General features: G+C 46.9%; 1 protein-coding gene and 1 pseudogene across 4 annotated transcripts; one reads left to right on the top strand and one right to left on the bottom strand.

The window, feature by feature from the left end:
* Positions 1-3625: 3625 nt before the first annotated feature.
* On the top strand, positions 3626-25831 carry LOC143840425 (uncharacterized). Of its 4 annotated transcripts, none has more exons than XM_077343925.1 (6): positions 3626-3727; positions 6451-6511; positions 8138-8267; positions 10450-10503; positions 22571-22725; positions 24498-25831. In XM_077343925.1, exons 3-6 carry the CDS (start codon positions 8164-8166, stop codon positions 24554-24556), a joined length of 372 nt encoding a protein of 123 aa, XP_077200040.1. In that variant the 5' UTR covers positions 3626-3727; positions 6451-6511; positions 8138-8163; the 3' UTR covers positions 24557-25831. The 4 variants fall into 4 exon arrangements, with proteins under 4 accessions (XP_077200040.1, XP_077200042.1, XP_077200041.1 ...); XM_077343926.1 differs by lacking the exon at positions 3626-3727 and adding an exon at positions 6132-6254; XM_077343927.1 differs by lacking the exon at positions 6451-6511.
* Positions 19506-20649, bottom strand: LOC143840519 (heat shock factor protein 2 pseudogene; annotated as a pseudogene).
* Positions 25832-27602: the final 1771 nt, after the last annotated feature.

Raw genomic sequence — 27602 nt, 5'->3', positions numbered from 1 at the left:
GGAGCAGAAATCACCGTTCAGACTTCTTAATTCTTCTGAAGACAAATTCCTTTCTGCCCCCCCCCCCCCAAGGCAGTGCAGAATTTCCCAGCTGCTACCTAAGTAGGGAATAAATACCCTTCCTAACAGCACTGTCCATTGTAGAACTGCTTTGACAACAAAATGCAAACATTATTTAATCGCCGTTCATTACCCTCTCATCAATGTCAGTGGGCTGACCAGATTTTCTGGCCTTCTGAGAACTATTTGCCGGAATCCTTGTGTGAAGCCAGCATTTGCACTTTCTCTCAGGGATGGGCAACAAGCTGGAGAAAGCAGGAAAGACAGTTTGTGCTCGTTACATTAGAAGACCTTCTGTATTGTCAAAACAGACTGGCAATTTTAAGCATTGATCCCTTTTTTTAAAAGGTAATGTTCTGCCTAAGTGAAATGAAAATTGACATAAAGAAGTAGTGACAGGTTGCCAGCGTCAGTTTGGGAAATTGCTGGAGATTTAGAGGCGGGCAGAGTGGGGCTTGGGAAGGAGAGGAACCTCAGAGGAGTATATTGCTATAGAGTCCACCCTCCAAACCACCTTCTATCCCCAGAAAAACTTATCTCTGTAGTCTGCAGATGGACTATAATTCTGGGAGATCCCCAGGTCCTTCTGGGAGGTTGACATCCTTATTCCAGTTGACCCTTTCTCAACTTTTTACCACTGAAAAACTCCTCAAGTATTTTTCAGGCTTCAAAAAAACCCCATAAGTGGTGTGATTGTGCAGAATATGGGTGGGAAGCATAGCTGTGTACATGCCCACCTGGAGCCCTTCCCCTTCGCAGCCCCTCCAGGCCCATCAATGGCCATTTTGGGAGCGGGAGGGGGGCAGGTCATATCACCCAATATTAAAAAAAAATTAATTAGTTCTCCCCCATTCAGGAAACCCTTCCATGGCCATTACGAAACTCTTGGGAAAGCCTGTTGCAGTCAGAATCAAGAGCATGATAAGCCATGGGCACCTTCACATTCAAACCCTAATAATAAAAGAACAGTTGTATGTGGCAGAACCGAGATGGTTTGTCTGGAGTGTTTATAAGAGATATACTGCAAGCATTGTCCATGGAGGGGGGTAAATGGCATCTGCGAACCCTGCATCGATGGTAATTTGGAATGAAATGTTTTTGAATTCATTGTAATTAACCCATCCTTTCTTTGGGAGACTTAGATCGGGAACTATTTTAAGGCACGGAAGATTCGCTTTCGAGGCTGCTGTTGTGTCAGGGGCGACAACCTTAACCGCGGACAATAAGTGGTTGCCGGAACAAAAGGGCTTTGCGTAAACTACCCCTGAGTGTACGTAGAGGCTCCCCATGTACCATCCCAAAGGTCCACGTGCCAGTGCTGCATCCATGCTGGTTTTTCACATGTACACCTAAAATGTAACATGGGGGCAAGGTCTATATGCCTGCATTTTAAGATGATAGCGTTTCGCAGGCTTTGTGGGGGTGTGCAACACTATTGTCCTATTCTGTACTAAAATAAGAGGGAGAATTGCTTGAACAAAAATTCATCCGTTAGTGGGATATGATTTGGTTCTCTGTCTTTCTCTGGCTGCATCCAGACAAGCCTTTCTCAACGTTTTTACTCTTGACTAACTCTGGTTGACCTGTATCTTATGAATGCAGAGATACAGGTTAATGGGAATTGGTTTTCCCTGTGCAGAATGAAATCCTAAGTCTGGGGTTTAGAATCGCAGGTCACGGAAGGGGAACTAAATCTGGTTAACCCAGGAGGCTTTATTTGCAAATAGGGGTGGGCGCTCCGGCGATCACGGAAGCCTGAGGCAGTGCTGGCCCAACAGCAGTCTGGAGCCACAGAGGCCCATTGCCCATTTCGGGATCACTAGAGTCATATTCTGCTCAGGATGGGAGCCGCTCCACTCAGTAAGAGGAAATATTAAAGGGAACATTGGTCATGGGTAATAGGATTTGGTTTCTAACTTGGATTTAGTTAGAGGATCAATGTATGGATATCAGCCAGGCAAACAACATCAAGAAGAGGGTTTTTAAAATAATAGTAGCAGCTGCAGCTGCAGCAGCAGAAGAAGAGTTGGTTGTTATTCCCCACTTTACATTACCCAGAGGAGTCTCAAAGCAGCTTACAATCGCCTTCCCTTCCTCTCCCCACAACTGGTGAGGAAGGTGGGGCTGAGAGAGCCTTGGCAGGACTGCTCTGTGAGAACAGCATTATCAGGACTGTGATGTGATGAGCCCAAGGTTGCCCAGCTGGCTGCATGTGGAGGAGCAGGGAATTTAACCAGGCTTGCCAGAAAAGAAGCAACTGCTCTTAACCACTATACCAGGGGTAGTCAAACTGCGGCCCTCCAGATGTCAATGGACTACAATTCCCAGGAGCCCTTGCCAGCATTCACCAGCGAATGCTGGCAGGGGGCTCCTGGGAATTGTAGTCCATGGACATCTGGAGGGCCGCAGTTTGACTACCCCTGCACTATACCCTGCTTTTCACTACCCAAAGGCATCCCAAAGCGGCTTACAAAACCTTGATCTTCTTCACAGACACCCTGTGAGGTATGTGGGGCTGAGAGAGCTATAAGAGAACTGTTTTGCAAAAGCAGCTCTAAGAAAACTGTGACCAGCCCAAGGTCACTCAGCTCGCTGCATGTGGAGAAGAGGGGAATCAAACCGAGGTCTCTGGATTAGAGTCCACTGCTCTTTAATGACTATACCATGCTGGCTCATAGGGACCATATCATCTCATGTTCCCCCACCCTCTTTAAGAGGGTATGAAAAGCTACCACTTGCTGCCTCACAATTACAAACTCATATTTTAAAGAAAATATTTAAAGCCTGGGTCTGAACACTTTCCAAACGTGGCTAAGGTCCAGGGAGGGAGGGCGGGAACTGTATTGGCAGGGCCAATCAGGGTGCAGCCAGCAACTCTGGCTGCACCCTGATTGACTCTATTCCAGCTTGGACAGTTGGACATGTTCCACCCCCAGGCTGTTTCACAAATATATAGAGGAACCATGGATAAGGATGTGTGACACTCAGCTGGGTCAAACTTGTTAGTCCCAACTCATGTCATGCATAACATTTACTGTCATGGACCAGCCAGCTCCAGCAGAGACCAGTGACACAGATGACTCTAGGACCCATTCCGTATACATAGGATAATGCACTTTCAATGTGTTTATAAACTGGATTTTCCTGTGCAGAACAGGATAATCTACTTTTAAAGTGCCTTGAAAGTGCATTATCTATTGTGTGCAGAATAGGCCCACGAACAGATACCCTGCAGGAAGAGGCAGTCTCTGGGGAGCCAGACATGGGTCCACAGCCAGCACTACAAACGTGGGCTTGGGTGAAGAAAATGCCCCCTAACTTCTCCCCACAGCCTTCAGTGAGCAACAGAGAGCCAGCTTCTGGCCAGATCACCTCCACTGCCACCGGGGCCTTGGGAACAATGTAGGGAGCTGTAAGACAGAAAGTGCAGAGCCAGATTGGCAGCACAGTGCCCGCTCTACAGCTGCAATGAGGATGAGTGTTTGCAGGATCAGGGCTGAGATGGCTGGCAGGTGTTTGGCCTGATGTATAAAAGCAACAAACAAAGGAGTGGCTGGTGCAGAAGGATTCATGTGGGAGTTTCTGTTGGTGCCGCTTGTATCCCTGACTGAGTCCCCTGTCTCTGATCTAGAGCTCTGCTTCTGGATTTCCCTTTGGACTTGAAGCTGTGAGTGTGCTTTAACTGGTATCTGGACTTTGGCAGGGTATTTGGGCTACTTCTGCCTGCCTGCTATGTGCCTGCAATCAGGTCTGCATTTTGGTGCTCTGTTCTTAGCTGCTTTGTGCCTTTCGCCTGCCTGCCTGGCTACAGGAAGGAAGGGAAAGTGGGGCAGTTATTCCCATGTGCTTGGATCTCCAGTTGTAGAGTGCTGCAGATGGACTGGCCAGTGGTAGGTGACGTTGTTTTAGGGTTGCCACATCCAGCCTGGCAAATTCCTGGAGATTTGGAGATGCAGCCTGGAGAGGACAGGGACCTTAATGGGGTACAGTGCCATATAGTCCACCCTCCAAAGCAACCCTTTTCTCCAGGGGAACTGATCTTTGTAGTCCAGCAATGAGCTGTAATTCCATTGAATCCCCAGGTCTCACCTGGAGGCTGGCATCCCTGGGGGCAGCATACTATTCCTCTCTTTTCCTTCTGCTGCAGAAGTGTGGCTGAAAGGTCCCTGAAAGAAAAATGTTGTTCAGAGTAAATTAAGTTAACAGTAAGCTGTTCAAACGAAAGATGGGGGCAGGGAAGCAAGTGGCAGTTTTACCAGCTGCTGTTTTTTTTTTTCCCATAGAGGGGGAAACACTGAGGCAGGGACGGAATTCTGGCCCAAGAACCAGGTGTTCCTCACAGCTACGAAGCCACTCTGACAACAATTATCTGGACGACCGAGACATTACAGTTGGAAAAATAATTTGATTTTAATAAAATTTTAAACTGAAATGTAGTTTTCTGAATGCTTGGTGTAGAGCCGGCTTGGTGCGGTGGTTAGGAGCGTGGACTTCTAATCTGGTGAGCCGGGTTTGATACCTCGCTTCTCTCCCACATGCAGCCAGCTGGGTGACTTTGGGCTCACCACAGCACTGTTAGAGCTGTTCTGGCCGAGCAGTGATGATATCCGGGCTCTCTCAGCCTCACCCACCTCACAGGGTGAATGTGAGGAGAGGAAAGGGAAGGCGATTAAGCCGCTCTGAGACTCCTTCTGGTAGAGAAAAGTGGGGTATAAAAACCAAACATGGGTCTGGGTGAAGGAAAGTTTAAGCACCTCACTCACTAGACCCACCAGGTACCTCTGCTTCACACCATTCTGCAGGGGGAAAGGAACTGTTGGGGTTTTAGCGACCAACAAAGCCATGTCAGTCTGGCCTCATGAACGCATTGGGGCGTACGGTGCTAGGGAAAACAAGGCTCTGATGTAGAAGCACACTCCATGGAAGTTGGTTAAAATCACTCCTGAATTAGCCAGTCTGTCAATGAAGATCCAAGCCTGCACTGGGTACTGAAATAGTGACTGGAGGAATTGTGGGTAGGGCTGATCTCCTACTTATCTAAGGTGCCCATTCGTCACGCGTCTCACGGGACAATCACGCCTGCGTCCCGAGGCTTTGAAAAAAGTCCCGCCTGGCCTGGACGCCGCGGGCAGCCTCACAAGCCGCTCAAACAGCCTAGCTTTGGGCAGTGACAGTGGCACGTGGGACCCGCAGGTGCTTTCCTCGCCGGGCGGGCAGGACAGCGGGCGGCTGAGCAGGATGGCCGCCATGGAGCAACAACAGCGCCCCAGATAAGGAGAGCCACGAGCAGGAGCCACCCCCTCCCTCAGTGTCCTACTTTAACTCCCCAACAATCTGGTCACTTTATGCTTATCAGTTTCTCTTTCCCCTTAGCAGAAACCTGACCTTGATCCAGTTGAGTACAAACTAGATTGACCATTTAATGGAACCTGCAGAGTGTCTCTCTCCAGGTGACCCTAGCAAGGAGGAAGTAGTTATTAATCTTAACAACGTGCCTTCCATAAGGATAGATTCAAATGGGCAGCCATGTTGGACTGAAGTAGTGCAACAAAATCAGAGTCCAGTAGCCCTTTTAAGACCAACAAGAGTGCTTGCACTTGAAAGCTCACACCTTGAATAAATCTTTGTTGGTCTTAAAGGTGCTACTGCACTCCGATTTTGTTGTGTTAACAACGTGTCTTTTATTCTGTAATGAGACCAAAGGGAAGCCCTGTGTAGAGTTTGGTCAAGTACAGCCCTGCCTTTAATTTTTAAAAAATTACATTTGCCTCCACTGTAGTTTTTATTCTAGACACTGTAATCTGTCTGATGCTATCTGGGAACATGGGGTAATGCAAAGAGACCTCATCGAGTGGCAGGTATTTATGGTTGCTGAAATCAGCTATGATTTCCTTTGTGATCAATAGGGTGAAGGATTTTGTGTTAAGCTCCCGTTTTTGCCACAAATTTTTGGGACCTAATATTTTTATGTATTTTTCAAAGCTAAACAACGGGGGAAAGTGGCATGGTAAACTCCACACGCACAGTGTTCAGCCTACATTTTCTGTTTCTTGTTGCCAATGGCAACCTCCTAAGAATTGAGCTGCAGCAGCCATGTTTGTTTTTCTGGCTTCTCTAATAAGACTCTAGAGCTTTTTGCAGATTTCACTAAGGGGAGACGGGTGGTTTTTCCACATTAGCTGGCAGTGGTTTAGGTAGGTGATTTGACATCCTCAGTTTAATAGCCATACATCTCCCCCACAACCACACACAAACTAGTTTTATCAACAGATCAGAGTAATTTGAGAAGTGCCAACGAAGGTTGTATTCTTTTAGTAAAATACCAGCTCCCCAGAAGCTGAATTCAAATCTGAGCCAAGAAATAATTCTCCCCTTCCATCCCACTTACAGGTCCCAATCTCCAGGTGGAACCCAGAAATCTGCTATTACAGTTGTTCACCAAACTACAGAGGTCAGTTCCCTTGGAGAAAATGGCTGCTTTGGAGGGTGGCATTGCAGCCAGCTGAGGTTCTGGCCCTCCCCAGGCCCCACCCCAAGATCCACTCCCAAAATCTCCAGGTATTTCCTAAACCAGAGCTGGCACAGGTGCACAGCCACTCACACATGTACTCCTGGCTTTCTCAAACAGGGTTTCTTGACAGCCCTGGAAGCATTTCCTGAATGGGTGAGAGTTACTTAATTTTTAAAAATTGTGAAACATTTATTGGGTGATATGATCATATATGGTCATGTTGGCCTCCCCCCTCCCAAAATGGCCAGTGATGGGCCTGGAGGAGTTGGGAAGTGGGGGGGCCACAGGCAGGCATGTCCACAGCTAGGCTTCCCAACTACGTTCTGCACAGTCACACGATTTCTGGGGTTTCTTGAAGCCTGAAGAATGTTTCAGGAGTTTCTTAATGGTAAAAGAATTGAGAAAGGCAGGAAACAAGGTTAGTAGCCACAAAGCGGACAAAATTTTCGCTGTGTCTTCCTTCTTTCCATCTTTTAATTCCCCCACTGTCCCGCATGTTTTCTGGAAATTGTTGTTCCCAGAGCAGCTGACATTATTATGTGTTATGAGAACTACATTGCCAGAAGGCATTATAGTGCGTATCTTATTAGATTTTATGAGGGAAGGTAGAATGTTTTTGAGTTAAGATTTTAACAAAAGTGAAAGGATTAAGTCAGCCTTTCTCAACTTTCTTTCCACTGAGAAACCCCTGAAATATTCCTCAAGAAAGCCCAGAAGTGGCACGATTGTGCGGAATATGGTTGGAAGCCTGTCAACATTGGGGTGGGGTTCCACCGACCATATATGGTCAAATAACCAGATAAATGCATTTTATATATATCCCAATGTTGACAGGCTTCCAGCCACACACACACACACACACACACACACACATATATACACATATATACATATATATATATACATATATACACATATATACATACATACATACATATACATACATACATACACATACATACATACACATACACATACACATACACATACACATACACATACACATACACATACACATACACATACACATACACATACACATACACATACATACATACACATACACATACACATACATACATACACATACACATACACATACATACATACATACATACATACATACATACATACATACATACATACATACATACATACATACATACATATATATATATATATATATATATATATATATATATATATATAATTAATTAACTCCCACTTATTTGGGAAACCCTTCCAGGGCTGTCATGAAACCCGGGTTGAGAAAGCCTGGGTTAAGTGATTAAAAATAATGGATATAAGCAGAGAACATAAACTGTATTATAATGCAAGTTTTAATGTAAGCTGTATTTTAATTTCTTCTTTCATTCAAATATAAATTATTAACAGTAGAGAACAGAGTAGAGGGTGGTAAAAAAGAAAATCATCTTCATAAGGCCTGGCTAGATAGACTGATTGTTTTTTTTAAGTGAGGAGGGGAAAGAAGGTATTGCTGATAAGATAGTAAAGGCTTATTGTGCCTTTTCAAAATTTTCCTTTGGCTGATTTTTATTTTTCCAGTGTTGGGCTGGAGACTGAACGAAGCGATGGAATATTCTGAACTCTGTACAATTCTTCAAACAAAGTTGACTTTTTTATTAGAACAAAAAGAAATGATAGAGCCTATTTCAATGAGGAATTCAGCAGCAAGGTAACTATCACCCTGTAGGTTTGTCCCTTGAATTATCTCATGGGGAAAGTCAATTAACCATATTGGTCTGCGTAGGCAGGATCTGGTTACGGTGCCTAGGGGCTCCTGTCTCTTGTTCTAACCTGGGTCCTTATTTAAATGTCGTGAGGTTATTTCACTCACACACTTTGCCTGTTTACGCACGAGTGATCTGCCCTGGGTTCAATGCTGTTGGGAAGTCGCTCCCCCCCCACACACACACACACACATTTTTCCATAGTATTGCAGTGTGTTTATCCATCTTTCACAGATCCCTTGGTTTTTCTGTGATCTTTCCCAAACTTTGCTGCAAAGCTTCAGAAAAGATCTTATCAAAGCCTGAGCAGCAATCCCCAGCTTCCGCCCCCAATAATTTGAGGAATGGAAGGAAAAAATGGTGGGAAATTGTGCTAATGGTAAAGCTCTAGGAGCTTCACTTAGTCTCTATGGTCTTTACTCTTGATGTTAGAGGAGCTCCTCCACCAGGCATTCGGTTGAGGCCGACCAACTCAAAACATCTGCTGGTCCCACCCCCACCCCCCAGACTGAACAATTTGATCTCCCCAGGGATATGTCAGTGTTGTTGTTCATGTTATGTTATGATTGTTACCTGATAAGATTGTTACAACGTTCTATGTAATTTTGTACAAGGTTCTATGTAAACCGCTCAGAGTTGTAGGGAAGGGCAGTATAAAAATCCAAATAAATAAATATTACTGGAGTATCACTCAGGTGGGACCCAGGGATCCCCTAGAACAGTGGTCCCCAACCTTTCTGAGGCTGGGGACTGGCAGGGCAACTGCCCCGCCTGCACATTGCGCATGCGCGGACTGTGCCCGCGCATCGCGCATGCACGACCGAAATCGCGCATGCACGGCACTTTCGCACATGCGCAAAACATGTGCGATTTCGGCCGTGCATGCGCAGTGCGCGGCACGGCCCTGATTCCCTCTCCCTGCCCTCCTGCAGTAAGAAGCTTCCTGGGCCACAAGCTTGTGGCCTGGGAAGTTTTTTACTGCGGTGGGGGGGGGCGGGGAGAGGGAGCTGCAGCCCGGCGCCATGGCCTTCGCGGCCCGGCACCGGGCCACGGCCTGCAGGTTGGGGACCACTGCCCTAGAAGCACAGCTCACCTCCAGACTAAAGAGATCAGTTCCCCTGGAGAAAATGGCTGCCTTGGAGGGTGGTCCCCATAGCATTATGTAGTCCTGAGGTCCTTCTCCTCCTCTAACCCTGCCCACTCCTGTTTCCACCCCAGCTATTTCCCAACCCGGAGCTGGCAACCCTAATGGGGGAGGGTGTTTCCAGCTTTTAGCAGAAAGCCAAGGCCATAGAAGACAGGTCTATAATAAGACGTTCTCCAGTCAGTAGGATCAGCTGAACAGATCAGCACAGTAAATAAAGGTTGACGTTAAGAAAATGCTTAGCATTGGCCAGAGTGGACCAACATCTTACTGATCATGCAGCATAAGAAATTAAGCAAGAGAGTCAGAGAAGTTCTGTTTGGAGCAACAAGTGAACGTACATTAGTTAGGAGTCAAAAAGAAGAACCCAGCAATTGAATCTCCGGTTGATCTGAGCAAGCACGGTCTTTTTTGTTCTGTCTTTTGGAATCTATGAAATGGAAGCGTTCCCCTTAAAACACTGGCAAGAAACAGCCCAACAAATCTCCACGCAGTTGTGAAGGTATAGAAACAGCAACTGGCTGTTTTTTTTTTTTCTTTCATCAGTGTTTTGCATGTGGACACTCCAGCATGGCTCCGGTTTACTCTGGTGTGTTGCTTTCTGCTTTCAGTCTCCTAGCAACTACACCAGCAGTCTTTGCTCAGAAGGTTGAGGACATCCTTAAGATATTTCTTTCCATAAAAGAACAGCAATCTTGTCGTCTTCCTCACCTGGTGTAATCCCTTCTCCCTCAAATTTTGACTTTCCTCTGCCCTGGTAACCCAATGCTTCCACTAAGGTGCCCTTTCTACCAACTGTGTCACTACCCTTTCTCCAATCCAGTTCTTAAAACATCCAGTTGAAGTTCTGTATGATCACTAAGATGCTGATCCACTCTGGAGGTTGCAGCAATAAATGGGCCTTCTTGGCCTTAAAGGGGCTAGAGGGAAATGTCCGGTATTTATTTATGAAAAACATTTCTGATTCACTTTTCTTCCCAAAGGACTCAGAGTGAAAATACACAAGGCTATGCTCCTATGCTCACTTTCCTGGGAGGGTAAGTCCCTTTGATTCAAATGGGATTTACTTCTGAGTAGACTTGTTCAGACCAAGGCAAGGTCTTTCAATGGGGTTTACAATTCCAGGTTGAGAAATACCTGGAGATTTGAGGGATGGAGTCAGGGAGTTCATGGTTTGAAGAGGGGCACATCCATTAGATCCGTGGGTTGAGGGACCAGGTCACTGGAAGTTGTGACCCCAACTCTAAGGTTCAAGTGGCAAAAACTGAATTGAGAAACTCGCAAATTATATAGACAAAGGAACAAAAGGATCTTCCCACCAGCAGGGCACTATTGGTCAGTTTCACTCTAAACTCACTGGATTCAGCAGACGGGATCCAAGCTCTCACTGGCCAACCGTGTACTCAGGGCCATTTCGCACAGAGCTCAAAGTTGTCATTTGGTTGCTGTTAGCGAAATCGCTACTTCAACTAGCGAAATGTAACTAGCTGTGCCCGTAACGCACAGCTGCGGTTTTTGCGGAATTTAGCACTTTCACTTCTCGTCACTTTCGTAACCCACAGGCTTCCGGTTCTCCGTCTTTTCGCTACAAAGGAGGTCCCTTTTTAGCGCTTCTGGCCTCCCGTGCCCGTCAATCAAACTGCGGGCACACCTTTGACCTCGACCCTAAAGCCGGACTTGTCGGGGTCCCCTTTTTTTTTAAAAAACCTTGGGAAACCCGTAGCAACGCGTTATCGTCAAATCATTGGCGCCCTTGGAACGTGTTTTCTATTGTTTTCTATGAACCAGAGGTTGATGCATTGATATGTTTGAAAGGTTAATCCCCGCCCACAGTACACGCCCACAGGTTACCTGCTTATATGCACCTGGGCAGACACGCGGTCGGCCTCTCTTTGTTTGCGTAGCCTACTGCCCGCAGCACAGGTTAACGTTGAAATGGAGAGGATTATTGTTCAATTGTTGGCTCGGATGATAGCGTTGGTCCAGCGTATCCGCACCACTGTGCAGCATAGGAGGGCTGCTTCAGAGGAATACCGAGAACGTATTGCCAGAGCGATGACCAGCAGCACAAGACGTTCTCAACGGGCAACCATGGCGGCAAAGAGGCACTGGCAAGCTCTGGCAGAGGTCCGGTTCCCCCCCCGGTTCTGGGCGGACGAAAGATCCTCTGACTGGTGGGAAAATTTTGTGTGGGCTCGCTGGGATGATGACCACTGGATTGCCAACTTTAGAATGTCTAGGGGGACATTTTTTGAACTCGTGGAGGCTCTACGTGGACGCATGGAGAGGCAAGTCACTGGCATGCGGCGACCCGTGCCAGTGGAAAAAAGGGTAGCGGTCGCATTGTGGTACTTGGCAACCCCTCAGTACTTCCGGACAGTAGCCCAGCAATTCGGACTCGGAGTCACTAGGGTTGGCGATATCCTTAAGGAGTTCTGCCTCGCCATGGAGGCGGAATTGTTCAGCAAAGTCGTGTGCCTCGGAGACCGGCTTGGAGCGGTGAGTGTCATTCGATCCCCTTTGCCCTTTAAAATTTTTTTCTTGTTTGACAGGTCAGCAACGAAGACGCGATACACCCCACGCTGACTTGCCATGGCTTATATTCTTTTCTTTCCCTTATTCCAGAGTATGGACGGGTTTGCCAGGCTTGGATTCCCGCATTGTTTTGCGGCCGTCGATGGAAGCCACATCCCTATCCGTGCCCCCGGGGGAAGCATAAAGGAGTACGGTAACAGGAAGGACTTTTGTTCTGTTCTCCTGCAAGGAACTGTGGACTTCTCCGGACGGTTTATCGATGCCGAGGTGGGGTGGAGTGGCAGGAGGCATGATGCCCTTGTTTTCAGGGAATCCAACCTCAGGAAAGCCATGGACGAAGGGGTCTTTGTTCCAGGAAACCCCACCGCCACCATTGAGGGCGTTCGTGTGCCGGCGTTGGTGCTCGGTGACGGAGCCTACCCATTACGACGCTGGCTCATGACTCCCTACAAGCGGCCAAGGACAGACGTGCAGAGCCACTACAACCTCAGTCACTCCCGGGCAAGGAATGTAGTGGAGCGTGCCTTTGGACGTCTGAAGTCCCGGTTCCGTTGCCTGATGTCCCGACTCCATGTGCATATAGACAATGTGACTCCGCTGATCATCGCGTGTGTCATTTTGCACAACATATGCGAGGACAAGGGACATAACATCCCCTTCCCTGTGGATGAACCTGATCCTGTGGTCCTTGAGGACACTCAAGACATCCCTGAAGCAAGGAGAAAAAGGATCTATGCTGAGGGGTGCAAGGTTCGGGACGCCATAGCCACCCACATCTACAGAAACAGGAGGCGTGTTTAATTGTTTTTCCCACTCTGTTGTTGAATAAAGTTTGGTGTTCTTTGCTTAACCTTGTCTTGTGCGGTTTGTGTACTTTGCCTGCAAAAAAACGGGGATTCTCTGGTAGAAAAGCACTTTGACAGCCCTAAATGCTAACTCCCCACTGAAATTGACACACACAATACGGAAGCGCTGAACGGGGAAAGTTCGGGGAGGCGGGTAGCCAGGAAGTATTGGCGACCCCTGTCAAACCGGAGGATCAATCCACTTATGTTCCAAGGAATAATTTTATTGGTGGGCAGCTTTGATACATTTAAAATAGGGGTGGTCGATCGGAGCAACGCACGTTCGTTCCCTAACCGTCATTCCGAAGATGCCGAAGCCACGGAAGGGCTCCTTCTGGCAGCGCGCCGAGGCTGAGGCACTTCTGGAGCTAGTGCTCCAATCTAAAAGTGTTGGCCGCCTTATGGCCAGCACCCACTGCCACACCAAGGGTGCTTACCTGGTGTTGGCATCAAAGCTGAGGGAGAGGGGCTATGTCCGGACCTGGGAGCAGGTCCGGACAAAATTTAAGCGAGTGAAGCTGGACTTCCTCAACAGTCTGGAGCAGTGGGGGGGGTCCCGCAGCCAAGCGGCAGGACGGTCTTCCACGACCAGATGGTGAAAATATGGGAGAAGGCTGGGAAGCCCCCCCTGGAAATGAGGAGGCATATGGGTAAGTGCTGCCCTCGTTGTGTTTTGCCCTTAAACATGCATGGCATGACTAGCTGCCTCTTTCCCCTACTGTCCCCAATGCAATTCGAGAAAGTACTTAGATGCTGTCAACCCCCTCTGACTTAGCCCGCCAGTACTGTGTAGAACCACTTTGGTTATGCGCTTTGACTCTAACTGTGGTGTGTCTACCAGCTGTGTTTCATCTCTGGTTTGTGTGCTTTTAATTATGATTTCTCTTTTTCTTTGCCCAGCCACACAATCACCATCCAAGATGGCAAAAGCACCTGAGCTTGAGGAGGGGGAGGAAGAGGGACCTTCCACCTCGGGACAGGCTGCAGGTGAGAGTTTTATGTCTGTGCGGGAGACCCATGTGTGTGTTCCCCCATGGAGCAATATGGGAGCCTGCTGTGATGCCTCCATTTTAAGTGCTATTAAATTCTTTGTTTGATTTCTATAGCAGAAACTATGGAGGCAAGGCTGCGTGCCATGGAGGCCAGGGTGGCTGCCTTAGAGGCTGAAGTGGCAGAGCTGAAAGGGGAGTTAGAGCAGCAAAGGCAGCAGAGGGAGGCGGAAGAACGTAGGTTATGTTCCCCACTGCCCAACTCTTCTCACACTGTGGCTACGGCCACCAAAAAGTGTATGCATGTAAACTAAAAAAATTGGAAAATATGTCTGGCACTAATGTGTACTTTTTCTCCCTCCCCACACAGTTAAGAAGAAGGAGGACGAAGACCTCTTCCGCCGCAAAGTGCGGGGGACCATGGGACGGTTGTGCAGGAGAGTGAGGGAGCTGGAAGGGGCTGGGGAGGGGAGCGGTGGGACCTAAGTTTTGTTTACTTTTTGTGTTTTGGGGTGGGGGGTGTTGGGGGGGTTCCCAGTTACTTTGCCCATTTTTCTATCCCTGTTAAATATTTGAATTTGTTAAAAAAAAGTTGGCTTTCTTGGAGGGTGGTGGTGGTGGTGGGGGGGTCCAAGTTACATTCCCTTGTTTTTTTCCCCTGTTGAACTGTTTCTGAAAATAAAATGTTGTTGTAAATTTCCTGAAAAAGACTCCAGTGTGACTCCTTACACTCGCACACCTTTCACCCCAAACTCCTAAAACACCTTTAACCTTTAAAACACCCTCCAACCCACACAACGGTGCCAGAATTGGCACAATCACTAGAGAGGGTACACAGAGACAGAGTCAAAAACATAAACTTTATTGAACAGAAAACAGCAAACACAGATAAACAGACAAAATGGCCCAAACTAGGAGGGGGAGAACTTGTCCGCGGGTTTCACGACTCTCTTCCCGAGAACAGTCCTCCTTCTCGTTTGGGTCGCGGCATTCTGAGAGGGGGTGGGTGGGGTGGGTCCTGGAGGTGGTGGGGGGGGTGGGGTGGGTGCTGGAGGTAGTGGGGGGGTGTGGGTTGGTGGGGGGACGTTCACTGTAATCTGAGGAGGGGGGGCCGCCTCCATAACCGCGACCGCCCTCTCCATCAGCCTCCTTATCATTCGAACTTCCTCCACGCTTTCGCGTAGTGAGTTGTTCGAATCTCTAAGGATGGCACGGAATTTTTTGCCCTCCTGGGCCATGAGGGAGAGCATCGCCTGGTCTGCAGCAGCTGCACGCCTGGACTCCTCCTGGCAGTGCTCCAGGATCCTTTCTCCCACACTAGTGAGGACGGAGACGCGCCGCAGCCTGCCGCGTTCCCTGGCCAGCCTCTCCTCAGCCGGGAGAGCGCCCCTGGGTGGTGAGCCAGCTGGCTCATCGTCTTCAGAAAGGACCTCTGTTGGCAAAAAAAGAGAAAAAGAACTGTTAGTAACAACGAGACAGTCAAAACCCACCCTGGTGCACATGGTGGCCTTTCTTGGTCACATATTGTTAAACCAAGACTCAGAACAATGCCAGGGGAGCACACGGTTATTGTTTGTTTGCCCATGGTGGCCTTTCTTGGTTACATGTTAAACCAAGACTCAGAACAATGCCAGGGGAGCACAAAAATGAAAAGGAAGCACACAGTTATTGCACACAGACATTGTCCTGCAGCCATGGCTCGAAAGGAACAGTTCATGCACGCTCACCATCTTGTATCTGTATCCGCCTGCGCAGGGCAGGAGGTCCAGCCACCCCACGCTCCTCCTCCTCCTGTGTCCCGGGTATGAAATCTGAAAAAAGGGAACAAAGAACATGATTTAGGACCAAAGTGTGGCAAAGCTAGCTTCAAACCCTAAAGCAGCAACGTTGAGGGACTATCTTCTGTCTCTTGGCAGTGCTGCTGCCCTGCACAAACAGAAAAGCACAAAGCAGTTAAACCCCCCCCCCCCTTATTGCAACTGATACTTACCAACATTTGTGGACGCCCCAGAATCACTGTCCTCTGCTACTGCTGCAGGGGACTCTAGAACCACCGTCCCAGGCATCTGTGTCTCTGTGGACAAGAGCATAAAATAGTGAAAAAGGAGCAAGCATACAACCTGAACCACACAGCAACCTCCCAAAGAAGTGGCTAGAGCACTGCAGAAGGCCTATGGCTGAGGCATGCAACAAAACTGTTTGGGTTGTTGTTTAAACACAACCGTTTTAAAAAGCCACCCAAAGCAATCCACAAACATCCAAGCATAGCATGCGTTGCAACGAACACAAGGCATACAATGGTGAAAAAGGAGCAAGCACACAACCTGAACCACACATCAAGGTCCCAAAGTAGTGGCTAGAGCGCTGCAGAAGGCCTATGGCTGAGGCATGCTGCAAAACTGTTTGGGTTGTTGTTTAAACACAACCGTTTTAAAAAGCCACCCAAAGCAATCCACAAACATCCTATCATATTATGCGTAGCAACGAACACACGAGAAAACGATCCCCAAACGTCAGAACACACATTTGCTCAATATAAAAACAATAAAATATAAAATAAAAAGAAAATTACTTACCGGAGGCAAGGGGCGTTTGCTCAGGAACCTCCTCCGGCTCCCCAGGAGCGATGGCCATCAGGTCCACCGTGACCAATTCCGCTGGTCGTTGCTGGACGGGGGGTGGAGGCCGAAAGCTGGACGAGGTTCCCTCGCCGGGATCCTCCTCAGTGGGTGGTTCCTCGACCGGGGCAGCCGGCTTCCGAACCACCTTAAGGCTCCTCCCGACGCGCTTCGGCCTGCCGGCTCCTTCCCCGTCTCCGTACAGCTGGCGCTGCTCCTCGAAGTAGGGGCAGGTAACCTTTTCGTTGCCGGAACCCTTATTATGGTTCACGGCACGCATGTACTCCGCCCTCATTGTTCTGGTCTTCGACCGGCATTCAAGGCCGGTCCTGTTGTGGCCCAGGGCACGCATCTTAATGGCCACTTGTTCGAAGACCTCCCTATTTCTGTGAGAGGACTGGAACGCGTCCTGGATTTTCTCCTCCGAGAAAATCGCGATCAGGTCCCTGATCTCCGCGTCCCTCCAAGTTGGGCCACGGCCGGTTGCAGGGACGGACGAGGCTTGAGAAGAGGATTCCATGGTGCTTTCGCTAGTAGCTGAGCAAAATGGTGGTGCGAGGTGCAGGGTGCAACGGATCATATACCTTCCCGCACACAAAGACAAAGGGACTAGCCGGCTCCTGATTGGTAGAGGGCAGTAGGGGACACGCGCATTGGCCACATTAGGTCACATGTCACGTTCAAAACTCCTCGCGCGGGAACAGGATCTGCTCCTAATGGCCAGATTAGCGCCTTTTGTTTGACTTCTCGCATGCGCTGATTCGTCCACACGCGGGAAGAGCAGTTTGAACATGCAGCGGGAGCCATTTTAGTGAGATGTCCGCCATTACAAAAACGCATGCCGGTGTAAAACCGAGAGCAATTGCAGTGGTACGCGACAGTTCCCCAATAATATTCACCAACCAAAGCATAAATCAATGACATGTAACTGGCGAACGTTCGTTGGCACGCTCAGTGGACAGTTTTTTAAAATGAACGGCGGACGGCGACTCCGCTTGCCGGAGGTCTAGCCGCCGATGGAAGGGGTTGTCCGCACCCAAGCACAACCACGCACCCGGAACCACACAAAGACCCACTACACATAAACCGCCCCTCATGCTAGAATCATTTCTATTGAACCCCTCTGGAGACTGCAAGCGGTGAACGTTCGTTGGCACGCTCAGCTGAAAGTTTTTTTAAAATGAACGGCGGACGGCGACTCCGCTTGCCGGAGGTCTAGCCGCCGATGGAAGGGGTTGTCCGCACCCAAGCACAACCACGCACCCGGAACCACACAAAGACCCACTACACATAAACCGCCCCTCTTGAAATCACCTCGAATCATATCTATTGAACCCCAGTAATCTAAACAGGAGCCTGCGAGCGGCGAACGTTCGTTGGCACGCTCAGAGGAAAGTTTTTAAAAATGATCCCCGTACGTTGACTCCGCTAGTACTGGCCTACGGTAGACGGGGTTTTAAGCTATGGGCAAATGTTTGGAATGTGACGGTGTGTGCCACTGTGCTTTTGGAAAACTATTGTGGTGTCCGGGCAGAATTTCAGAAAGTGATCTTGCTTGAAAGCCAGTCGCTGTCTCGTTGCCTCGTAGATCCCCGCTCGCTCGGAGAAAAAAGATGGCGGACAGTTCGCTGGAAGTTAGGAGGAAAGGCTCGGGAGGAGGGACTTTGAAGAAACCGCAACAATGGTAACGCACAAGTCTGTGGCGCTACTGTTGCAGATTGGTTGCAGGAGTGTATCGCTATCCGGAGGGTGAATCCAGTTTTCTGGATTCCCCTAGAAGCGCTACAACGAAGCGCTTTTTGCGGGTCGGTTGCAGGACTGTTGCAGATTGTGTACGACGTCGTGGGTTATGGCAAATTTGTAGCGTTTCCAATTGGCAACCATCCTGCTACTTTGAAGCCGTGCGAAATGGCCCTCAGAATTGTGATCCTGCCTTGGACCTCAGGCTCAGTCCTCGGTAGGTCTGCAGAGTCATACATTAGGACTAAAAGCAAACAAAAACCGTAATAGATTAATTGAGCATATCTGATTACCAGGTATATTCTGAACACATATAGTTTCCAGTAGACAGCACTAAAAGTGTACCAATGTGAACAAATTGTAGGTTTGTAGAAATGCTTAAACTGCTTTGACTGAAGTGGTGGGAAAGTGATAGGATTGGCTGTTTTAGGCTCCACTTGATATGCTCCCACAAAATGCCATTTACAAAAGATTTAGATAAATACCTTGTCTCATTACTTGTGTTAGTTGCTCAATAGTGTCATTGCAGAGTGCATTGGCACAGGAACAAGTCCACAGGGATAAAACAGTGTAGCTTCACTGGCTTCCGCTTCTGTCAACAGTTCTAGATGGACAAGTTTGCTTTGGGTTGGCTGAGGATCAAGACTGCTTTCCAGGAGTTCACATACTTCTAATGGTTTATCTACAGAAGACGCTACTTCAGATGTGGGATTTGGACTCTCTACCACCGAGCTGGGATTTGCATCAAGGAATGCAAGAAGCATGAAGGCAGTATCCTGAATGAGCTGCTTATCTGATTTAGGATACATACAGAAGCCTTTATTAGCCTAATTATCTTATTTAGGGTTAGAATCAGACACATCTGCCGGGTGAGTGCCATTTGTCTTCATGGTTTCAATTCCCTTTTGTCTCCAGTTTTGTACTATTGATATGACCTGTAGGATTCATCTGCATGGAACTTGAGATAAGATCTGCTAGAAGATCTGGGTCTATGCTGAACTTGCCATCCTGAGAGCATTGCCTAGAAATCCTCTAAACTGCAATCAATGCTCTCAAGGTGGTTGAGAAGCTCAACCTGTCCAAGTAGATTGATATTCTGTGAAGTCATTCTCACTGAGTATGGAAACTGTCATTGAGATGGGGGTCTTCTGCAGTTAAAGCTGATTGGTTGTTCAACTGCACAGCACTGGCCGGTAATGGGCTTGAACTAGGGTTGTGTGCCTCGGTGCTGGCCTCCTATGTGCCACCTCGGGCTTCGATGATCGCCAAGGCGGCCGGAACGAGCTGAGATGCACATCCTTAGCTTGAACCATCAGTGGAACGACTGACAGAACCACTGGGCAGTTACTGATGCAGCGCATGTATTTTCTTGAATTACAGGACCATAATCCTCCTCCTCCTCCTCTTCTACTATTACTATATCAGGAAAATGGCTACAGTATGAACCTGAAGCCATGTCCTCATTGGTTTCTGGTGTAACTGGAGCCTTTTCTCCATCACCAACATTATCAGTGATACCATAAATAATTATATCATCTGATAACTGTTCTTTTTGCCATCTGTCCTGTGGAGTGGTACGTGATGTTTGTTTTCTGCAGGGGCTTTGACTATATGCTGGAACAAGTTGGACTTTGGAGTCCCATTGTTGTTTAAAAGTAATGGGGGTTTGTGTTTTAAACTTACAAGCTAATTATTCTGAACAAGAGTAACAATGGACAAGAGTAACTTGTTGCTGCTTCGGATGTTTTGCTCTCAGTTATTCTACTTCATGCAAAAGAAGATTCATTTTCTCTTTTCAGAGCCGAGAGTCTGGATTCAATTGTCTCTTGTTACCAGGTTGATAAAGTAACTTATAAAACTGCTCTTTTTGCTTTGGCTGCAAGGAAAATAAGGGCCAACATTGTTAAGGCAGGCTCTTAATACTCTTGCACTTTGTACTCATGTATGCTGTTTCAGTTCTTTGGTCTTAAATGTTATATTTTTATACAGTTGTTTTTATTCTGTTTTACTGTTTATAAATTTGTATTTTATATTTTGTAAAGGCCTATGGCTATATGCAAATAAATGTATCACTCACTCACAATTGTCCCTTGTTTAATTTGAACTTTCTGAGCGCTGCTTATGATTTTAAATAGATCTTCCTAACGAATTTTTTCCTCTGGCCTTGAAGTAAAAGAAACCTTTTGTTTAATGTGCTCTAATAAACCTTCCCATCCTTGCTTCAAATAAGGATGCTGGAACTCAAGAGGGCCATCCCGCTCCAGTTTGACAATACCAGAGTCAACATGAACTACCTTATGGAAACCATACATATTTAGTTGTCCCACAAAACTTGTCATGTTGTTGTGCTTGGAGTACTTTGAAAGAATCTCTTTCGCAAATCTTTGTTCATCCAACACAAGGAAACTCTGGCCATTCTGGCCATTCCAGGTGATGAGCTGATTGCTTAGTGTCATGTTCTCAACCTTCCTAATGCCACAATCCCTTTTGGGTTGCTGTTTCTGCCATGGCGGTGGTGACGCGGCAGCCCAAAGGGGGTCGTGGCATTAGGAAGGTTAAATTGCAACCGGAGGAGCAATTTACCACTGGTTCTGCCCCCACAGCTGCCACCGTCTTACCAGGGTGAGGGCGAGAAGTGCCCAGATCCCTCTCACAGGTGCTGGAGGACTGCACAGCGGAGCCCTCATGTTGATTACATGGGAGCTCCTGAGGCAGGCACAAAATTGAAGGCAACCAACTGCATATTCACCAACACACAGATCCCTCCTCCGCCCTGATGACGGACGCGCCTGTTCACCATTAGGAAAACGGAAGAGGCCAAGTGGTCACCGCTTACGGATAACTCCAGCTTCTATTGATAAAGCGACTGAGCAAACTAGCCTGGGGTATGTGTGTGTTGTGTTGGCTGTTGGTTTTTCTGTGCGGCTCTGTTTTCGGGCTTCCAGTCGGGACAGAGGCTCCTGCTGGGCCTGTGAGAGGTAATGGGTTTGCCTGGTAAACAGGGTCGCTTTGGGTGGGTGGGAGCTTTCAGGGTTCCGCAGGGCCTGCAAAATGGAGCTCTTCCACCAGGTTTATGGTTCAGGCTGGCATGGTATGGCAGATCTGATGGGCCCCCTGGTGCTAAGAGGGTCAGTATTTAGCATTGTCATCCATGCTCCCTCTTCCCACTCCTCTACATAGATTGGGGGGGGTTAGTGGGTTGAAGACCACCATGTTTCTCAGGAGCCTGTTTTATTGTATGTATCTCCATAATTGTTTTAATGTGGTTTTTACTGGGTTTTTATATGGATAAAATGTGACCCGCCACGAGCTGGTTCGGGAGTGGCGGGTAATAAGTTTAAATAATACATAAAAACGCCGAGAAAAGACTGTGCATCCTTCTTGGTCTTAGGGGTGGGCCAATTGACCATGCTGCCCCCATCACATGACCCAAGAATTCTACATCTTTACAGGCAAACTGGCATTTAGGAATCTTGGTCATGAGGCCCGCCTACTTTAAATGCTATAGCACTATTTCCAAGTGGAGTTATGGGTTTTTTCTCTCTCTTGTTTGTACCACCATCTTGATAAGGTTTTGATGATGTTAGATGTTTTAACTGTGGGTTGGGAATATGTTTTAACTACTGTATTGTATTGAATATTGTTTTATTGTGAGCCGCCTTGAGTTGACAATTGTTGGGAGAGGCAGGATATAAATTGAATGAATGAATAAATAAATGAGTGAGTGATTTGAATGGACAGCCCACGAGGAGCTGAAAATGGCCACATCATCCAGATAAGCCCCGGAGGGATAGACCAGAACCAATGGGATGAAATTAATTCAAAAGAAATTCCATCTAAATATCAGGAAGACGTTCCTGCTAGTTAGAGCGGTTTCTCAGTGGAACAGGCTTCCTTGGGAGTTGGTGGTTTTTCCTTCTTTGGAAGTTTTTAAACAGAGGCTGGATAGTCATCTGATGGAGAGGTTGATTCTGTGAAGGCAAAGGGGTGGCAGGTTACAGTGGATGAGCGATAGGGTTGTGAGTGTCCTGCATAGTGCAGGGGGGTTGGACTAGATGACCCAACTCTATGATTCTAAGCTTTGGAAAACTCAAGCCCTTACAGGTCACAGTCCATCTACCTTTGGAATGACTTGCTAGCCCCATTTAACCCAAAGGGAAGCCTGAGAAACTGGTAATGCTCCAGCGGGCATACAAAAGCGCAGTATGATCTGATGCTTCCTTTGTCAGTGTAATCTGCCAATATCCACACATCAGTTCCATGGTGCAGCATTTGCTAGTCCCTTCAGCAAGCCCCCAGCCCTAGGAGTGGGATAAGGATCTAGGATCATCAGTTGGCTTAGTTTTCGATAATCCATGCAAAATCGATATTCCACAGGCCTTCATCCTCTTCTTTGGAAGAACCCCACTCTACAATTGGCAACCATTGCAACTGCCTGAACACAAGCTGGATATGGATCCTCCAAGATGTCTTTGTGAGGACCCTAGCATCTGCATTCTGTATCAGCTGGAGTTTCCAGATCAAGGACAAGGGTAGGCAAGTGAAGAGTGAGATACGATAGTCTAATATGTCAGTGGGTTTGGCAAGACACAGGCTCCCAGGTTTTTTGAAAACAACAGCTATTTATTAACAACCCCAATTCCAAACACTGAACAGAGAAAGGTCTGCAGGCAACTTATATATATTCTTGGCAGCCCGCTGAGAGCTCTGATTGGCCCTTAACAGGGAAGCCTGGTTGGCCCTTAACCGGGGCCCTCTATTGGTCCATTTTTACTATTTGCTATTGGTTGGCCTTCAAGCCATCATTTGCATATAGCATGGACTGCCCACCTGCATAACACAATCTGTACCCTTGGAGAAAGGGTAGGACAAAATGTTATTTTTATATATGTATGTATGTACTTAGGGTATAGTATCCCCTTCCTTCTCCCAACATCACAGGCAGGACCCATGGCACATGATAACATTAAATCCAAAGCAAAATCATTAAAGTAATTGAGACTGCTTGTTAAAACCAACAAACCAGGAAATGGTCTGTTAAAACTAACAAACCAGAGCCTATCACCATCTACCAATAATAAGTCTCCAGCTTCTTGGTTTGAACTATCAGTTTATGTTGTTTTAATGATTTTTTGGATGGTGATCATGATATTTAAAGCTTCAGAACCCAAAGGCAATTACAAAAAGATTGAAATCAAAACGCACATTGAAATGAAAGTTCTTGCCTGGGCAGTATTTGAAAGATGTTGAGAAAAAAGTTGAACAAAGTTTTAGTCCGATGGCATCTTTAAGACCAATGAAGTTTTATTCAAGGCATAAGCTTTCGTGTGCCAGTCCATGCATATAGGTAGAGGTGAGCAGTAAATTAGCATGCAGTGTAATTAAGATGTTTCACAGATTCAAGGACCAAACAGGAATAAGAAGCTTAGCTTTTATGGTCACCATTTGTTTGGGTTTAATTTTTATTAATATTACTATTTATTCGATTTACATATCGCCCTCCCACGTGGAGGCTCAGGGTGGTGAATATCATCACTAAAACATACAAAATACAACAATATATCAATAATAAAACTTTAATTACAATAAAAATTCTATAATCTGCAACCAATAACAAAACATTCAAAACAGTAATTAGGCCAGTCAGTTTATTCCAACTCACCCCAGATGTTCTCCTTCGGGGATCTCTGATGGGGAGTTCTGATCATGCCCAGTAGATGTTTTGAGGGGAAACACAGTGAATGAAATAAATATGTCAGAATTGAACAATTAATGGGCAGAGAAGACGACTAAGAGATGATATAACCATTTTCAAATACTTGAAGGGCTGACAGAAGATGGAGCAGAGTTGTTTTCTCTTGCCCTAGAGGGGCAAATTGTGGGTGGGTGGACAGGAAGGGAGGTGCCAGTGTTTACCTCTTGTGGCCCTTCCTTGCATATCCAGGGAATTGCTGATCATTGCTTTGGGATGGTGGGTAGATTCTGGAGATTTTTGGTAAGGGGATCACTGGCGCATGAAATTGGGGTCACTGTGGTTGGTCAGGTAGTTGTGAGTTCCTGCATTGTGCAGGGAGTACGACTAGATGACCCTGGATGTACCTTTCAAATCTATGGTTCTATGTATCCTTAATTGTGGAGCTGAGAGTAATTAACTGAGACACTAACAGACTCCATCTGCCTCTTCTCCAGCATGAAGGTAATGCTACAGCACCGTCTGCTGTAAAGTGGGTGGGTGGGTGGGACTGGCTATGTAAAGTTATCTCCCCTATCTCCAGACCAAGTACATTCCAATTTACCATTCCAGGAGACAGGAGAATAGAAAAGAAAGGAGAAGGCCACCAAGTACCTAGACCTACGAATTGAGTGCCTCTGGAAGAAGGTTACTATTTGCCAGTTGTCCTTGGAGTCCTTGGAGCAGTGCCTAGAAATCTCAAAAAACATTTGGACATTCTGAGCACTGAGCGAATAGCACCAGCTCAGCTCAAGGAGATAGTGTTGCTTGGAACAGCAAGAATCCCGTGAAGATACATCTACAATTACTGAGAACTTGGCTAGATCTTGCATTGCAGAATACCATCTACCAGTCAAATATCTGACTGTGACAATTCATAATTTAGGGGGGGGGGTGATCAAAGGATGTCCCCTGATGCCTGCCAAGAATTGGGGTGCTGCTATTAGAACCATGTTTATTAACCGCCTCTGGGTTTGCATTCTTGCCAGGTTGTCTCAGTATGGTTAAGGGTACTAGTAATCACTGGTAGACATTTCTTGTGTTCTCTTTGTTGGTTTCTATAATCTCTTACCTTCTGGCACAAGGAGCGCAGTTCCTCCCCCCCCCCCCCATAGTAGTTCTCTCCCTAGAGAAGATTCAAAGACCTGCTTGCTGTGGCTTTTGAAGAGGTGAATTAAGAATCTCTTGTTCTGGCAAGTGTTTGGAAGAACCATAGTTTTCTTCCAGACTTAAGCTATTTTAATGGAAGCTTACTTGCTTTTATGGATTGTTTCTTCCATTGTTTTGTGTCTAATTAATTGTATTGCAGAGTATTGATCCATTGTGACTGGGTTTCATTTTGTAGTTAGCTATCCTAAAGTTTTTTTTTCCGATGCACACAGCAGGTTAAAAATATGTTTCCTGGCACCCTGTCTCCTATTCCAAAACTTTTTCAATTGCCTCGTTTCCCACCACTAGCACCCTCCCTCAGCTTCTCATTCCTTTGAACTTCTGTTTTCACTCCACTTCCAGCTTTTCGGCTGCTGTCGGTGCTTTATTTCTTTGGGGTAGTTGTTTTGACCTTTCAACATTTTCCTCTTAAATGTTTCCTGATTAGCAACAAACCCCTCAGGGTTCATGAACAAGGCCGTATCACTTAGCCCAGCTGTTTTTATATTGGAAAGAAGGCCAAAAATACTCCCCATCTATTATTATTTATTCAGTTGGGACTCAAAGCCCCTTGTGTCATTTGCCTTGCCTACATTCTAGCGTCACAACAGTCCTGTGTGGTAGGCTAGGCTGAGAGAATGGAACTGGCCCAAAGTCAAGCAGTCAATCAGTTTATTGTGGTCCTTGACCAGATCAGGACAGCCACAATATTTAAAAATCCAGTCAGACAATAAAATCTGGAGTACAACACTAAGATCTATACAGCATTCAAATTAATACCAAACATGATGTATTGCAAAATGCTTTAATTAAATTAGGTGCACCCCAAACTGTGTTCCCTAAGCTCTTTTCTAATTCGATAGGCCATCCATCCTTACCTGGCAACTTTCAGGGCCATTTCGCACGGCTTCAAAATAGCACAATGGTTGCTAATTGAAAACGCTACTAATTTGCCTTAACGCACGACGTCGCAGACAATCTGCAACACTCCTGAAACCAATCAGCAAAAAGCGCTTTGTTGTAGCGCTTTTAGGGGAATCCAGAAAAGTGGATTCACCCTCCGGATAGCGATACACTCCTGCAACCAATCTGCAACACTAGCGCTAAAGACCTGTTGCGGGTTCTTCAAAGTCCCTCCTCCTGAGCCTGTCCTCCAAACGTCCGGCGAAGCGATCGCCATTTTTTTTTCTCCGAGCGAGCGGGGATAAACGCACCAGCGAGCCTCTTTCTGTTTAGAGGCTTCCCTGGCTTCAGTCCTTCACCTTTAGTCACTAAGCACAAACCACATAAAAGCCCGTTTGCTGAAATAAAGTCCCTTTATTTTTTACACATTAATTCAGCCGAAAATCGGGCCCGTGAGAGGGGGGGGGGATTTTTTTTTTATCACTCGAGGCAGCGTGCCAACGATCATACAATCAAACGACAGCTCACATTAGGCAGCTGGATGGGTCTCTCCGTTGCAACGAATCTACCTAGATTCGTTGCTATGGGTCTGTTTTTTTAAAAAAAAAACTTTTCTTAAAGGGAAAGGGGCTGTTTGGGAGCATGCTAACGGCTGCCCATTGGCTGCTTGACGGCCAGGGGCGGGACGAGCTTGGCAATAGCGCTTCCTTTCTAGCGATTTCTGCCGAGACCGGAAGCCTGTGGGAAACGCTAAAAAACGCAACTGATTCCACTACAAAGGCAGGTATGCATAACGACGAATTCCACTATTTTAAATGGCGATTTTTCATTCCGCAAACAATTTGCAACAAAGATCCCCGTGCGTAAAGGCCCTCAATGTCAGCTTTTGATTTTTGTCAGCTAACTCGATTGACAGAGGGGTCCTTCTACTTTGGCCAGGATAAGAAGCATGGATTGGGTTAATAAGAACTTCTCTGATCCTATGGTAGAGGCTACAGTAAAAAAAGAAAAATGTTCTAGAGATTCTGGAGTTTCCACTCCATGCACACAGTTTTTCTGAGTGGATCCAGTAAATTTGGCCTCAAGAACAAGCAGCGGGTAGTGTCCCTCAAAAGAGTAAAACTTCTCCTGGTGGCCAAAGTCACCCCACAAGGTTCCGTGGCAGAAATGGGAACACTGGCAAACGCTGGCAGGGGCTCATGGGAATTGTAGTCCATGGACATCTGGAGGACCACAGGTTGACTACCCCTGCACTATGCTGTCTTTTTAAAATTTTTGCCAGTTGTACAACATGATACATTGACTGCCCAGACAGCGCACTTTTAATCTATGCTCCCTTGATTTCTGGTCAGGAGGAGGTTTTGGTTGGATCCAGACATGAAACAGGTGTGCCTGTTTGGAAAATGGTTTTGCTGAAGCAGGTGTTGAACTTTAATCAGGAGCCCTACTTGGCAAAAGCCTCACCTGGACCTGCCCACTTTCTAAAAAAACCCTGGTTGGGAGGGGCTTCAGACAAGTGGGTGGGCACTGTGTTGGGCATCCTCGGACTCAATATTGGGGTTGTTGCTGCTTTTGTGTTAGATTTTCAACTGCTGTGGCTTTTAGATTCTTTTAAAGTGAATTTAT

Source organism: Paroedura picta, chromosome 6 (genome assembly GCF_049243985.1).
Source record: "Paroedura picta isolate Pp20150507F chromosome 6, Ppicta_v3.0, whole genome shotgun sequence".
Classification (NCBI taxonomy): domain Eukaryota; kingdom Metazoa; phylum Chordata; class Lepidosauria; order Squamata; family Gekkonidae; genus Paroedura; species Paroedura picta.
This window is presented reverse-complemented; position numbering and strand designations above follow the sequence as displayed.

Coding starts and splice junctions, on each gene's coding strand:
- LOC143840425 (XM_077343927.1), top strand. CDS start 8,164: ATGGAATATTCTGAACTCTGTACAATTCTTCAAACAAAGTTGACTTTT. Junction 10,504..22,570: donor ATGCTCACTTTCCTGGGAGG/GTAAGTCCCTTT, acceptor GATATTCCACAG/GCCTTCATCCTCTTCTTTGG. Junction 22,726..24,497: donor TTTCCAGATCAAGGACAAGG/GTAGGCAAGTGA, acceptor TTACCATTCCAG/GAGACAGGAGAATAGAAAAG.